At 38.4% G+C, this 14,753-nt stretch overlaps 1 protein-coding gene across 2 annotated transcripts in view; it reads left to right on the top strand.

Annotated features, from left to right (window-relative positions):
* The window catches only part of GRID2 (glutamate ionotropic receptor delta type subunit 2), a 751,024-nt gene that overhangs the window by 615,899 nt on the left and 120,372 nt on the right, over positions 1–14,753 (top strand). For both annotated transcript variants that reach the window (XR_008233407.1, XM_052776367.1), the window contains exon 11: positions 1,756–2,068. Coding sequence is in view for 1 of the 2 variants with exons in the window: in XM_052776367.1 (XP_052632327.1) it covers positions 1,756–2,068 (313 nt within the window). In the remaining variant the exon portion in view is untranslated. The remainder of the gene's footprint in view (positions 1–1,755; positions 2,069–14,753) is intronic.

Genomic DNA, 14,753 nt, shown 5'->3' with positions numbered 1-14,753 from the left:
ATATTTATATTCACAATTGTGGAAAACGGTTCAAATGATGACTGCTTTGCAACTTAACTTGCTCGGTGGAGCTAGGACTTAACTGTTAGCAGATACTGTGAATCACTCAAGTCACTCGTTGACCATAAGTTTTATAATCAGAGGATAGACTTAGATGATCTGAATGTTTCCATGGACAATTCTGAAAAAACTTTTACTTGGCTTACTGACTGGGTTTGCTGCTGCCCATGGGCAAAGGGCAGTTAAATCATCACTCACAAAAAATTGCTAGGAAGGGACATGAAGTGAATTCATGAAGCCATGCTTTTAGCTGTGCACATCAACACAGCTTCACTTAAGACAGTAGAGAATCTAACTCACAAATTAAAGCTGAAGATGTAATTCATGGCTTTTAAGCAAACCAATATTTTCAAACACTTTCTTGTCCAAATCATCAGGCCTCCAGCTATCTTCCACCACTTTCTCAAGCCAGTGAACAATTAATATACAGTAACATCATTTAAACTGAAGTATTAAGTGCACTGTGATTAAAAATATGTTTGTACGATGGGCTGCAGAGTGTTTTGCAGATGGTATTAAAAGAGCCCAGATGATTTGCAAATTTGATTCTAATCAGTTTCAGCTGCCATACCTTCCCACATAATACTTCATGTCACATTTCTAAAGAGCTAGTGATCTCTATGGCCTTCTTTGGGCAAGAAGAAAGAAATTCAAGAGAGTTAATAAAACTTGACACACTTTCAAGCCTTTGAGCTCTCCTCACCCCCTTCCAAAAGACCACACACTGCATTAGGCAGAACAGAAAGGGATTAAATCAAACTAGTAGCAGCTTAAAGTATTTTAAGTACTCTCTTTCATATTAAAATATCTAGAATTTATAATCTTTTTGTTCAGTATTTTGACTTTTTAAATGGTGTTAATGTGTCGACTTTAAATGCCCTTTCTTGTTTTCACTGCAGTTCTAATTGTACCTGTGAAAAGTAAAATAGCACCTGCTGTAGTTGTGCCTGGTGCCTCTGGAGACCCAATACCCAGACATGCTGTGAAATACAATGATTAGGTCAAGAAATGTTATTCATCCTCTTCTCATCTGAAATGCGTTCTTTAAATTACAAAAAAATGTAAATGGCACAAAACAAGTCCAAGGGGTAGCTGCAGGACAGGTTGGCATAGAGAGGAATTGCTTAGCAGAAAGAAGGATATAGAGGAATTAATAGTAAAGGAACTGTGTGGAATATCTGCTTTTCTGCACTTCAGACTTTGCAGCCAAAATTGATGTTTTTCAGAATTCCAAGTGCCCGCAGTGCAGTGGCCCTTTGTCTTGATCATCATGTCATCAAAATGTTGGATATCATGTGGCTCTGCCAGGCAACTAACTTCCTCTGATTGGAAATGCTATACACAAGGTCTGCCTTTTGCCACAATGACGACGATGGCTTCAGTAAGAAAGTAACCAGAAGTAGATTTCCTCCAGCTATTATCTGTATTTGAAGTATTTTGATTCCTTGGAAAATAACAACTTGAGGTAATGTGCCCAAGTCCACCAAGTGAGGTTTTCTTACAGAAACTAAGGCACGTGGTACAGCTATTCTGTTCAAGCTTTAGTCACATTTCTGTGTTCACACATATGGTGCTTAAGATGTTGGCCTTGGCATCTGCTTCTCCCTAAGTTTAACTGCTATAAAGCACAGAGGAACAAAGATCTTTTCTGTAGCTCCTACTTATGCATGTTGTTCTCTCTCCCTCTTTCCTCAGAGAGCCGATATAGGGATTTCTGCCCTAACCATCACCCCCGACAGGGAAAATGTGGTGGACTTCACAACACGTTACATGGACTACTCAGTGGGAGTGCTGCTTCGAAAGGCAGAGAAGACAGTGGACATGTTTGCCTGCTTGGCACCGTTTGACCTCTCACTGTGGGCATGCATAGCTGGCACTGTGCTGTTAGTAGGGCTACTGGTCTACCTCTTGAACTGGCTCAACCCCCCGCGCCTTCAGATGGGATCCATGACCTCCACAACCCTCTACAACTCCATGTGGTTTGTGTACGGATCCTTTGTGCAACAAGGTAAGAGTCAGAGGGAGACTCTGCCTCCGAGAGAAAACCTGTATATCCTCCCCATTGCTATAGAGACCTTCCTCTTCCCTGCCTCCCTCCCACAGTCCATGAGGGACTGGGAGCACTGGAAAGCCTTGTGCTATAAGGTTTCTAAGACATTTGGGTGCCCAGTGTGGGAACCATGAGAAGTTCGGAGCACTACATGCTAGCTTGTTTTGATTTGTAGTTGTCTAGAGAAAGATGATTTTTCTCTGGGAAAAAAAGTATTTCTCATCATCTGCTGGAGAATTATTCATAGTTAATGTGAGTGCTATGTTCTTACACAGCCAGACAGAAAATGTTGGGATTTGGATTTTGAGCTAAGTTTTGAGTAGCCACCAGTGCTAAATGGTCTTATTCTATCTGATACTCTTTCCTCCCTCTTCTGATTTATCTCAATTTTCCTATACAATGTTTAGACTCAACCTTCTCTGGCCTTCTTGGATGCTTTCTCAATCCCCTCTAGCATCTGGTGTAGCCCAGGCTGTTCCCCAGTTCTGTTTATATCTCCAAGTCCTTCACAATCTACCTCTTCAGGCAGAGCTTTAACCGTGCATCCTAAAGACATCAGGGACTACAGATCTTGGCTTAGTATATACTACTTAAAATTCTGGTCTACAAATTAGGGTTGTAATGCAAAGTGGAATAAGAAAACACAGCTTCATATGAGAACAAAGAAGATTTGGATAGTAACACTTGAAAACAAAACAGAACGAATACCTTCTGGCACATCCATGTAATTGTTCATCAGTTACTGCTAGCACTGCAGGTACACCTATTTGTAATTGCATGGAGCATCTGCTCTACAAAGAGCCATGGCCACTGCAGCCTCAAAACTCCCAGATAGTTTTTTGGATTTTAACATGAATTTGGATGGAATGCTGTAGGTAAAAGCATCATATTTGTGTAACACTGGCAACATGTAACTTAGAAGTTACATTATTCCCTATTAGAAACAATCAGATTACATCCATAAAAGCTAAAGGTATGCATGAATATCAAGTATGAAAGTCCTAGAAGGGAAAAGAGCTAAATTAACATCACCATCCAAAAAAAGAAGAAAAGCTGAAGTTGAGAATTTCCATAAGAGGTCTGATTTTAAGCACATTGACCTAGAGACATTACTTTTAAAATTATCATTTGCATTGAGCAGTGATGGGCAGCTGAGGAAAGCTGAAGAGATTGTTTCATGTTTGTTGTGGATTTTTTTTAAAGAAAACTAAAGACTTCAGAGCCAGCTGAGAGCTACAAAAGTTTTTTGAATGTATGTGGGTGAGTTTATAAAGTTTTCTTTCTGTCCAAAATATTCCCAGTGTAACTGCTTAGGGAATTCAACTGTGAGAGAGCAGTTGGTCCGTTACAGAGCTAGACTCATTACATCTGTCTGCCTGTTAGGTTAAAACTTGTGAATTAGTTTCTTTACTGCATGAATGTGAGTAATTTTACATAGGTTTATTGCTTGGTATTAGCCTTAGCATCCCTGCTATACTCCCAACATCATTAGTCCCTAAAAGCTCTATAGGAGACTGCCCAGCAAAGGTTTAAAGGAGGTAAAGCTAGTTTAATCACACACTTCAATCTCATGAATTATTATCTGAATTGTTTGCCTTATGTCTATCCAAGTAAGCCTGTGTTGCTTGGTGTCCCAAAGTTTCCTAAGTCATAGGTCCGGAGTAGTAGCCTGCAAGGGAGCCCTTCAATAAATGCTCAGTTAGCTTACAAAGAAAAGGTTTTTTGATAGTCAGTAAAAATGAATGCTTGAGGAGGGCTTAGAGAGAAGCCTTGAATTAAGCATAAAGATGAGGAAGAAATTAGATGAAAATAAGTGGGACCAGATGACAAAAAAGCAGAATTTACTGGAAAAAGCAAAGAAAAAGAATTTGTTCAAGGAGATCTGCATCCACTCCCCATGGTAAGAGGGTCATGAGGTGCAACTCAGTGTTAGTAAAACCTCCTGGTGGGACATGGCAGCTGGGAGCACCAAAACTGTTGTGGGACTTCAGAAAAAGAAATTCACAGAACTTGGAAGGTGAGAGGCATTTATTTTCAGAGAGAGAGATCTTACCACCCTACCAAGTGAATTTTCAGCACAACTCTTTAGAATCCACTAGAATTATATAAAATATTCACTTGGTTCCTACTGAGTGAGGGGAAGCTATAGATAAATCTCTCCTTCAAATAACAAGCAGGACAGTCCTTAATTTCCTAGAAGGAAAAATGACACAAATTTAATAGGTTTGATACCAAAATATAGGAAACTTACAGACCAATTTAAACATAAAGACTCAGAAGACCTCAGAAATCCAGTGCAAAGGAGTAAGAGATCCATTTATAATGTCAGCCTGTATTTCACATTCAATTTGAATATAACAAAAACTATATTAGCTGAAGCGTTATTGTTTACTAATCCTTGTGAATACAGACAAATGAATGTAATTTCCATTGACAGGCTAACTGGCTATTGTGATAATTTTGCTTCTGTTTTCACTCATCAGCTCTTCATTCAGCAGAAAAACTCTGCAGGTTTTATTTGTTTTGGAACAGCAAATCTGTTGCTATTAATTGTGATTGGCATGTCTTAAGTGTGGCAGCATGGGACATTTCAAATACTGTCACATTCACTTAAGAAGTCTTTCAGCTGCTGATTTAAAACATGACAAGGTACTCATTTCTGTTATCAAAACATACAGCCAAAGATGCTTTTATATCCTGCACTGACAGAAACAAAGCAGCATTAACCAAGGATTCCTAGTGCTTTGATAGTGCTGGATTCTTTGGGGCTAGCGAGCGCATTTTGGCATTGTCTTCTCTTTCTTTCCTCTAGCTAGAGGAATGATTTGCAAGCACACAGGCTGGCTCCAGACTTGCCACATCTCTGAAGACAAAAGAGGCCTTTGGTGCAAAAATACAAAGCACTCTTTAAGGAAACTCATAACCTATTTTGATTGAAACAGAAAGGACTTCTTTTGCTTGTTTCTTCTGAAATAGTTAAAGAATCTGAAGATTTTAGCGGGTAACTTTGGTCCACTGTGTCACGTTATATTTTCTTTCAGCCTTGACTCTGATGTTCTCATCAAATTCTACTAACAAGTTTTAACCTTTTGCAACTTTTGAAAGATCAGAGAAAAATACTGTGTCGTTGTCTGTAGACTAGAGTCAGCACAGACCAGTCCAATAGTTTTTAAGGCAGGTCTATGATTACTATCATACTTGGTTGCAAAATTTAAGTATTTTGAATTGTTCCCTCAAACGTAGACTGAAACTTAATGTCACTGGTTCTTATATCATTTAAGATTAGGTCTTGAACTTGGCTTTCTTCCCCCTCCCCACCCCCCACATGTTGGAGTGACCAGTCTAGGTACCATTTTGAGACTCTCATAGTTTAGAGGTATATCTTCTCTCAGTTGCCCTTTTAATTTTATGTTGATTCATTACAGAGATCAATGTGTATGTATTTTTATACATTATTTTTGTATTTGTAAGATACATGTGATTTTTTGTTAGAAGAGACGATTTTGACAGTAGACCTGCAATGTAACTGGGGAGGCTCAATTAATATAAAAGTGTATAAACTGTGAAGTGGGGTTTTTTATTCTTCATTTAAACAAAAAAAATGATGGCCAGCGCACTGAAATGCTTTGTCTTACTACCCAATATGCCCACTGAATCTGCAATATACTGTGACCACTAAGGCGGCAGAGACTTTTCAGTGATCTTGGCCATGCAGTGCTGTGGATGATATTAAAAACAAATGCTTCTGACCCTGAACTACTCATTCAGGCATGAGTAGTTCAGATAATATCTGTTATCTCTGAGTTGTTTATTTATGTCTAAAGATGAAGCAAATTTGTAGATTCAGACTGTGGAGGATTTCAGTTATGTTGAAATTTAGTGTCATGGCTTCTGAATTTGTTCTTTTCGACTTGCTATCTTAAAAAACTACGTAGAAAAAGCTCTGTATTTTGCTTTTTTTCAAAATTACCTTTTGCCAGTTGGACAGAAAATGTTGTTAAGGTTTCCTTTTCAGTGGGTTTCCTCTCTCTGTCCCTCCATATTTCCCCTTGGCTTCTCAGTCCACTCCTCACAGGTTTTGCTCTCTGCCTGCCTCACGTTGCAGCTGGTGGTCACCGTTGCTGTAGCATTCTTCTTGGGTATCACTCGTGACCCCACTGGTCCTGCTGTTCCTGCTCTTCTCCATTGGCCTGGCTCCTCCTCAGGCCTCTATTATTATATATTCAACAAAGCTCAACAGAGGGAAGTGCAGAGTCCTGCCCCAGGGGAGGAACAACCCTGTGCACCAGTACATGCTGGGGGCGACCCAGCTGACAGCACTGGCACCGGTTGCCCAGGGAGGTTGTGGAGTCTCTATCCTTGGAGATATTAAAAAGCCATCTGGACAAGGTCCTAGGCAACTGGGTCTAGGTGGCCCTGCTTGGGCGGGGGTTGTCTGGACAAGATGGCTTTCAGAGGTCCCTTCCTACCTCAACCAGTCTGAGTGATACATTGTAATGCTATATCATATAGTCTTTGCTCAGCTTTTGTGCTATTCTATACAACTGCATTTTTCTTTCTCTTCAGCCCTGGCATTGTCACTATACCCTCAAATTGTGCCCTTATTAGAACACACCAATACTGGAAACCTGCCATATGAACAGGGAGCAAAGAACTGTCTCAGAGAAGAAATTGGGTTTACTAAAAACTTTACTAAAAGCTTCATCAAGATTAACTGAATCAAGTCACTGCAATGGCACAATGTCTATTTATACTTGCTGAGAACCTAGTTTAACTTCCTGAAGGTTTTCTGTTAGCCTTCTACTACTTGATGGGCTCTTGTTATGAAATACTCTAGAGAGCACTCTGCTTTCACCATTACTGGAGAAAACCAATGATTTAAGGAACAGAAGTTCAGGATTTAGAGTTATTCCCAACCCTTTTTTTATAATAGATTGGTTTTTTGAGACAGGTGAAATGCTGTGTAATTTTTACCAAGAACTTGCAGAGGAATGTTCTAGAGGATTTTATTTTGAGAGCAGCCTCTCAAAATTTGCTTCAGAATACAGGGATAAGCTTACTTAGTTTAATAGAATTCAACTGAATGTAGAGAAAATAATGAAGTTATATAGAAAATTACAATGTTTTGTATTTAATATGAAAGACACAATAGAAAGACTTTGTCTCTCTCTTATCCCACTCTATTCATTTTACTTTAAATTTTTCTGTAAGAGGAGGTATTTCTGAACTGGGCTGGCAGGATTTTAGTTTATGCAGGTAAAGATGTAAGGCTCTGTTTCACTTGGAAATGTCTGTAAGAAAGAGAACCAGGCAGGTGATTTTTTTTTTTTTTTTGCTATAACAGGAAATATGTTTAAAATGGCTGAATGATTCAAGATTTAATCACTTCTCAGTGATTGCAACAAAACAAACATTCACTATAGTTTTATAAATAGGGTTTGAGCATAGGATAATGGGTGCTTGAAGTATTACCTGCAAAAGTATTATTTTCTTCAGAGATCTTAATACTCTTGCTTAACCTAGCAAAGTTATAAAATAAATGATGTGAAAGCATCACTGGTGGGCCATTTTTTTATCCCCTTATGTTTTGGTTAGTTTAAAATGCTGGTCACAACCGGAGATTTTGATTGGTCATCAGTGGTGTAAGTAATGGCCAATTATGTTCATAATGCCCAGTTAATGAGCAAATCTTACTGTTTGCCTTCTTTAAATTACATTTCATAAGAGCAATAAAATAGACTCCAAGCCTTGGCACTTCTAAGTCATTATAATACTTTTCGGATGGTTAAAGCTGCTCAGAATTCTCAGTCTTGTTCCTTGTATTACCACCCAAGGCGTGATATAATCCTCCTGAAATGCACTGCCTGGAGTGTGCTGTTGCTTAATAAATTACTCCATCTTGCTTATCTCACTCTCGGCATATCCCTATCAGCAGGAAACCATTATGCTGTAACAATGTATTTTCTTAGTGACATTTTCTCTTAATTAACTGTACACCAATCTTTATGTATTTAATATTCAAAGGAAAACTCTAAAAGCATTTTGAAAAAAAATCAATTATATCTTCACGTGTGATATTTAGTGGTGAAACCGAATTATTTTTCAAGTTTAGAAAATCAGAAAAGATCCAGTATAAAGGCTGTAGGACTAAGACCTAGTTCCTAATTTGGATTCTGTATCTGATCCGCTGGTTGACCATAGAAACTTCATTTAATACCTTGTATACCGGTTCTTTAGTTGTAAAATGGAGATATTACCTATCTTCCTTCATAAAAACATGTTTTATATCTTCTGATAGAAAGCAAAACTTAAATGCCAGTCTCATTAATTAACAATATCAATTGCTCTTCAAACTAATGCCAGGTCTCAACACGTTCCTGTAACAAGAGGAAGAGACTTGCTAAGCCTAAAATGCACAGCACTAAGCTGGGAAAATGAAAGTCAGATACCAAACACATTAGGAAACAAACCAGTTTCCACATTTTTCTAGCATGTACACCAGCAGGTATATTTGTGACATTATAGTTCCACCTTTAAACATGAAACCCCCAAATTCTCATTTTATTATATTAAATCTAGGCTTACGTGTTAGTATGAGTATGTACCTTCATAAAGTCATCTCTCTGAAAGAGGTCCTGCAGCCTTCTGGTACCCATGCTCCTTTGCTGCATGTCTCAATGGTTTGGCCAGCACTCTTGACAGCATCAAAAAAATAACTAAATTTTGGCAACTGTCCCCTATGTCTCACATGTGTTTGGAAAGTACAAGACATCACTGGAACTGACAACATATACTGAGAATTATTGTCATGTATACAGTACACATTTGCAAACATTGGATGTAGCTTCATGTGCATACCGCTTTCAGAGGTTTATTTGATTGTCTCTTCTTGAAAATGTAATTCCAAGGAATAACCATGGTCCAAGTAAACTGTTCGGTAGCATGGGCATTTGTTTGCAGCAATGTGATATCGCTAGCATTAAAGTGCCAGGGGATGTGCTTGGATCTTCCCCTAAATTGAAGTTAAGACTCAGGCCGTTCTCGGAAGCATCTAAAATAATGGATTTCTATATCTTGTGTGCACCTGCGTGCTTGAGTAATAGCACTGGGTACATGAGGCAGTATATTTAGAGATGTGTCTGACACACCTTCTGTGAGGAGGTGGAGAATGAATGGTGGTGTGAAAGCCCAAAAAAACACCCTCATTCCCCTAGGACTAGCTCCAAGGCTGATTAATTGACTGTGAGAAGGTAATGTCTGTCTGGCTATAGTATAAATGCTGATCAAGACCAAATGAGGCAAAAGGGAAAGCAGAATTAGATGTCTGTGGCATTTATCAATTTCTGTGGTCTTTCAAAAGCATCCTGAGGTGAATATTCTACTCAGAACGGTTTCTTTAATTGTTATGATTTCTAATATGACTTTATAATATATTTGGGTAAAGAATAGATAAGTTAGAGTCAGATTAGGTAATCAGTTTTGACTTTACAGAGTTCACCTGTGTATAATATATATTTAATTGAGGAAATGAGGAAGAACAATTTAGCCAGGAACTGAATGCTTCTTGCATGGAGGAGGACTGTAACGCACATTTTTATCTGCAAAGGTGTTTAGAAGCTGAAGAGGCAAGCCTTACTTGTCCTGCTATTTGATTTTCCTGCACAGAAGCTTACACTTAAGTTGGCAATTTTGGCTTTTTAAGGTAGGGAGGAAGTGAGAAATGAGTTTTAGCTTTATTAAAAATACTCCCCCTCTGCTTGGATGACACCAGCTTCGTCTACAAACTGATGAGCCTTTTTCAGCAGAGGATATCCAAGGCACCAGATGAACCTGGCTTTAGAGGGGAACCCATGGTAGTTTTCCATTGCTTTTCTGATCTGTGGGGAGTCCCTCCGCTGCAGCAGCTGTGCCATAGCTGTATCCACCCATGCGGCTCTTCGTAACACCAACTGGTGGGTAGGTGCCAGGAAAATTGCCTGCAAACTGTAAAGGCAGGAGTAGCAAAGAGGTTTTGAAGCTGCTGACGGGAAAGTCTCCCTTCCTCAGCTGTTGGGTTTTTTTTCCTCAGACCTCTTGTAATATTAAAATGTGTATAAAAAGAGTAGGCCAAAATTCATATTGAAAGGAAGCAAATAATGATACCAAATTAATCTTTTGATTAAGTTAACCAACCCGTTGCTTTCCTTGATTGCTGAGATGAAGGTCCACTCTCAGCAAATATGGGAAAATGAGCACTGTTGGTCTTTTTATTTGTATTTTTTATTTAGTCAGCTTCCCAGCATGCAAATTAAGGGGTTTGCCTTCATTACAGCAGCATCCTGGTGTAGGAACCTCCTGCTGCTTAATTTCTATTCTTCCACTGTCAATAGGGGAGGGAGAGATCATAAAGTAGGACTTTACCTTTTCAGTGCTTTCAAAGTTAGTGAGATGGTGTTGGGTTAAAAATGTGTGATACCTCATCTACCAGACAACAGTTGAGATGAAGGAACACGTGTGATTTTGACTGAAAAGTCTGCTTGCTCCACACTAGGATAAAGTAAAGATAGCAGTGAAGGGGAAAGATAGAAAGTCTTCTGCAAACAGGCTGTTAAGGAACCATGACAATAAATCTGTTGAGTGGGAGTGTTTGTTGTTCATGCCCAGATATACTTGCTAATAGAACATTTTTAGGTATAAGCATGTATTCCATTCTTACAATAGCTTCTTTCATTTCTATATCTATCCCCAAAAGAGGATAACCCTCACTATCCACTAAAGTCATCTTTGAAGTTGCTTTTCACTTCTAACAAATCCAAGTCATGATCTTAAACAGGGTGATAGCTGATTTGCAGTAAAAAACAGGTTATTCAACTTTCAAACATAAGCATTTGTATTAGCGATTTTCATCAATAAATGACATTATAGCATTATTCTCAGTGAAACTTAAAAGGATGAGGGTTTTGTTCTTTTGTCTGTTCACTATGAACTGTCATAGTACCACTTTAGGTCATCTGTGTTTTAGAGATCACTTTGATAACAACATTACAGGATGTACCTGCAGTAGAATTTTAGTCTAAATTTTAAAATGTGTTATTTAGGAGCATAATTAGAGCTTCTGCATTAGTGATGGCTGAATTCTGTAAGGTTAGGAGTTCATGACAGAGAAGCACTCTGAAAATTAAAGGATAACTAGAATTAGTGACATGAAAACTGAACTACTGTATCCGAGATGTCTGTGATTCACTTGCCTCTGAAGTCGTCAGGTGCCACTCTGTGATGATGGATGCTTGGAAATGTTGCAAGAACAGTTTTATAAAGCATTTCAAAATACTTTGAAAATTCAAGCAAAAAACTATCTTTCAGTACGTGATCTTTTTTAAAAATTCCCTTCACCCTCAAAATCTGGAGTCACAGAGCTGTGTAGAGGTAAAAAAACATGATGGAGAAAAGTACCTGTCAAAAGATGCAGGGGCTTTACTGGAATTATTGTTTGTCCTTATGGTCTCACTGAATTGTCTTTTGTTTTGCTTGGTTCATAGTTACTCAGTTTCAACCAAAGGGGACTCTTTCTCCCTTGTGTTCATAATGTCCTCCCTGACAGGCTTTTAGCTAAAGTAGCACTTTAATACCTCATTAATGACATTGTTCAGTTTAATGTTAATTGTATGTACAGATGGCCTGTTTTCAGTCCATTATGCACAGTTCTTTTTGCCATCCCGCAACGTATTACGTATAACACTGTCAGTAGTCTATGGAAAGGCTACCACTATGCAAACTGTATGTGACAGTTAGCTTCTTAGCCACTTAAGAATATGTACCGTAGATGATAATTGTGGTTGATTGTTTGAGGCTGTAGAGCATTTGAATCCAGCCATTAGTAATAGGGAGATTGCATCTCAGCATCTCTTGAAATCTAATCAGAAGATTGCCAACGTGCAATGTTATTTGTTAAGATCAGGTGCCAATATTCTCTAAAATAATAGTGAGCATATATCATTTTGATGCATTTGCAGTGGCTGCAAATAATGCCTTTATATGGGCAGGCAGTCAGGTGCAATCTTAAAAGCACACATCACAGTGCTATAGAAGAGGATCCCAGAAGCTCCTTGTGTTTGTTACACATGCACATTGAACTCTAGTCTGTGTTTGCCTCCGCGTGTGTGTATAATTATATCATGTAAAATTATTGTCCTATGTCATAAAAGCGGCAACGAAAGATTATCTGTCAGAGCTTCTTTTGAGCAAACAGCCGTTGGTAAAATTGCTAGGCTTATTGCACAATTATTTATGATTATGTAATTGAATGGTACTGTATTTGCTAAACCCAAAATTAAATTTGAAACGCTGCTAAGTCTTCTGATAAAACAATGCATTTCAGCAGCATTAATACCCAAGATTTTGGCCAACTTACTCATTAGAGGTGGGCAGCAAGCCTCACAGTTCCAGACTGGACATAGTTATAGCAATCAAAAGATTTACTTTCAAATATCAAGACTTGCATGATAGGTTAGCATCTGGATACGTGTAGCAGAAGTCTGGTAATGCTTCATCTAAGAGCTCCCAGTAACTTCAGCAAATACAAGTAGACGCCTCCATTTTCAAACTTTAGCTCCAGTCATTACTCTTCTTTTGCAATGACAGCAGAAGAGAAAAACAAAATATAGTTTTATGATACATTTTCCAGAACTTTTAGAAGCACTGTGAAGTCTATCCATCCTCTCTCTGTGTAATTATGTTGCACAAGTCACTACAATGTATTGGCATTAAATTACTGCACACTATTATTTGTAGCATTTTCTTTTATCTATGATGCACTTTGATTTCCAACTGAGAACATCATATTTTGCTAATTTTGCAGAAAGATGGAATTTGACCATGGCAAAGTTGCTAATATCTGAAAGAAGTCATTTATTTTGTGGGTCTAGGCTTAAAAGCCAGGAATTAATTCCTATAGCTCTTGAAGATTCATACTGTTAATACTACATAATAGAAATGCAAATCTGATTAATGTATGTTGTTGAAGCATCACTGATACCAGGAGAAGCTAGACCACAGCGATTTGCTATGTGGTGATATGATGTGCTTCCCGTCCCAACTTTTGCCTCATTGTCACCATTTCAGCAAGATGGGTGGAAAGAAACAATTTATTATTGGGAAGGGAATTATAAATATACTATAACTAGTATGTTATGCTAACATCACTTTAATCAGGTAATTATTAAAGGACTGCTTGGCCTTTAAGGACATTGATTTAATGGGAATTAATTTAATGATTGAACACTGTTTGTGTAACATTATCATTGCTAGTGATGCAGAAAATTGGAATCTCAGCTCAGCTGAGAAGAAGTTAGACTTTCCATTATCACATTAGATCCCTTTCTTCTGGAATGCAGTTATTAGACCCTTTTTTATACTTTCGGTATATATTTAAATATTTGTGTTTTATCTAAAAATTCCTGATTAGAACAAGTAAGTAAAAATGTTCATCATTGTACTGTTCTCATTTTTAATCAGAGGCTTGAATATATGTTTAATATAGCCTTAAACAAAGTCCATTAGATTTTGGTTTTGACTTGCTATTGCTTCTCCTATGAAACAAATTTTCTCTGTTTTCATTCTCTGCTTTCTTCTCTGCAAACCTGACCATTGTGTTTAGGATGAATAGGGGTTTGGTTTATGGATTGGTTTTACAGCTATAAAAAAGCAGCAGCTTTAAAAAGTAGTAGCAGACAGAGCACAGTTCTATCTAGATTATTCTAGAGGCTGAATCCTGCGTGGTCTAGTCACAGCTTAGGAGTGATTTAAAAGAGACTCTAACCCATTCGTTCTCAAAATGGAAGTGTTGAACATTTAGAAAGCCTGTATTCAGTACCTGAGGATTAAGACAGAGTTAAAGCTGACTTTTACGGGTACAACTCCCATTTGCCTAAAGGGATGTTGTATCTGGCTGTCCTCCTTGATTTGCCCTTAGCAGTGCTATTGTCACGAATTATTTTTCAGCTTTATAGAGCCTCTAACTACTGTTGTGTATAAATTAGATCCAAGGAGAAAAGGGGGACTCTGCATAAACAAGTGATTGGAAGCATGTAGTGAATAGCTGTGTCTGACAGACTTTTGCAGATAGATTAATTTTCAAACAAAATTTTAATCAAGGATGTCTATGACAGTTCCTGCTGTACCTTGGCAGAGTTTTACAAGGGAGTCTGGTGGCCAAATGATTAGCCCTCTGTCACTAGAATGAAGCCATTGCAGTAGAGACAGCAAGCTGGGCAGGTTTCGTCCGTGAGCAGGCACAGGCAGGATGCAGGAACAACCACAAAACCATGTATGAAATGCAAAGAGTAAATTTATTTTCGTTACCTCACCAACCAGGGGATGCCTGAAGTAGCACCTGGGCAGAGGCACACAAGTGGGGACGCAGGCACCGCGGAGCTCAGTCCATGCTAGAGGATCAACGAACCTGCTGTTTTCGCCTGTATTTCAGGGATTCGTGCAGGCATAGTTTACCACTGTGCTTTGATCTTTCCCACAGCAGGGCAGGAATCTCAAGCATGTTCGATAGGGTGCCTCTATCACAGGCCTATGTTATCTAAGCACAGATGTTCTACTTATCCAACACACAAGGCCAAACAACAATTAGTATGATATATATGTTCTTCGACAC

The sequence above is a fragment of the Harpia harpyja genome, chromosome 2, assembly GCF_026419915.1.
Source record: "Harpia harpyja isolate bHarHar1 chromosome 2, bHarHar1 primary haplotype, whole genome shotgun sequence".
Lineage (NCBI taxonomy): Eukaryota > Metazoa > Chordata > Aves > Accipitriformes > Accipitridae > Harpia > Harpia harpyja.
This window is presented reverse-complemented; position numbering and strand designations above follow the sequence as displayed.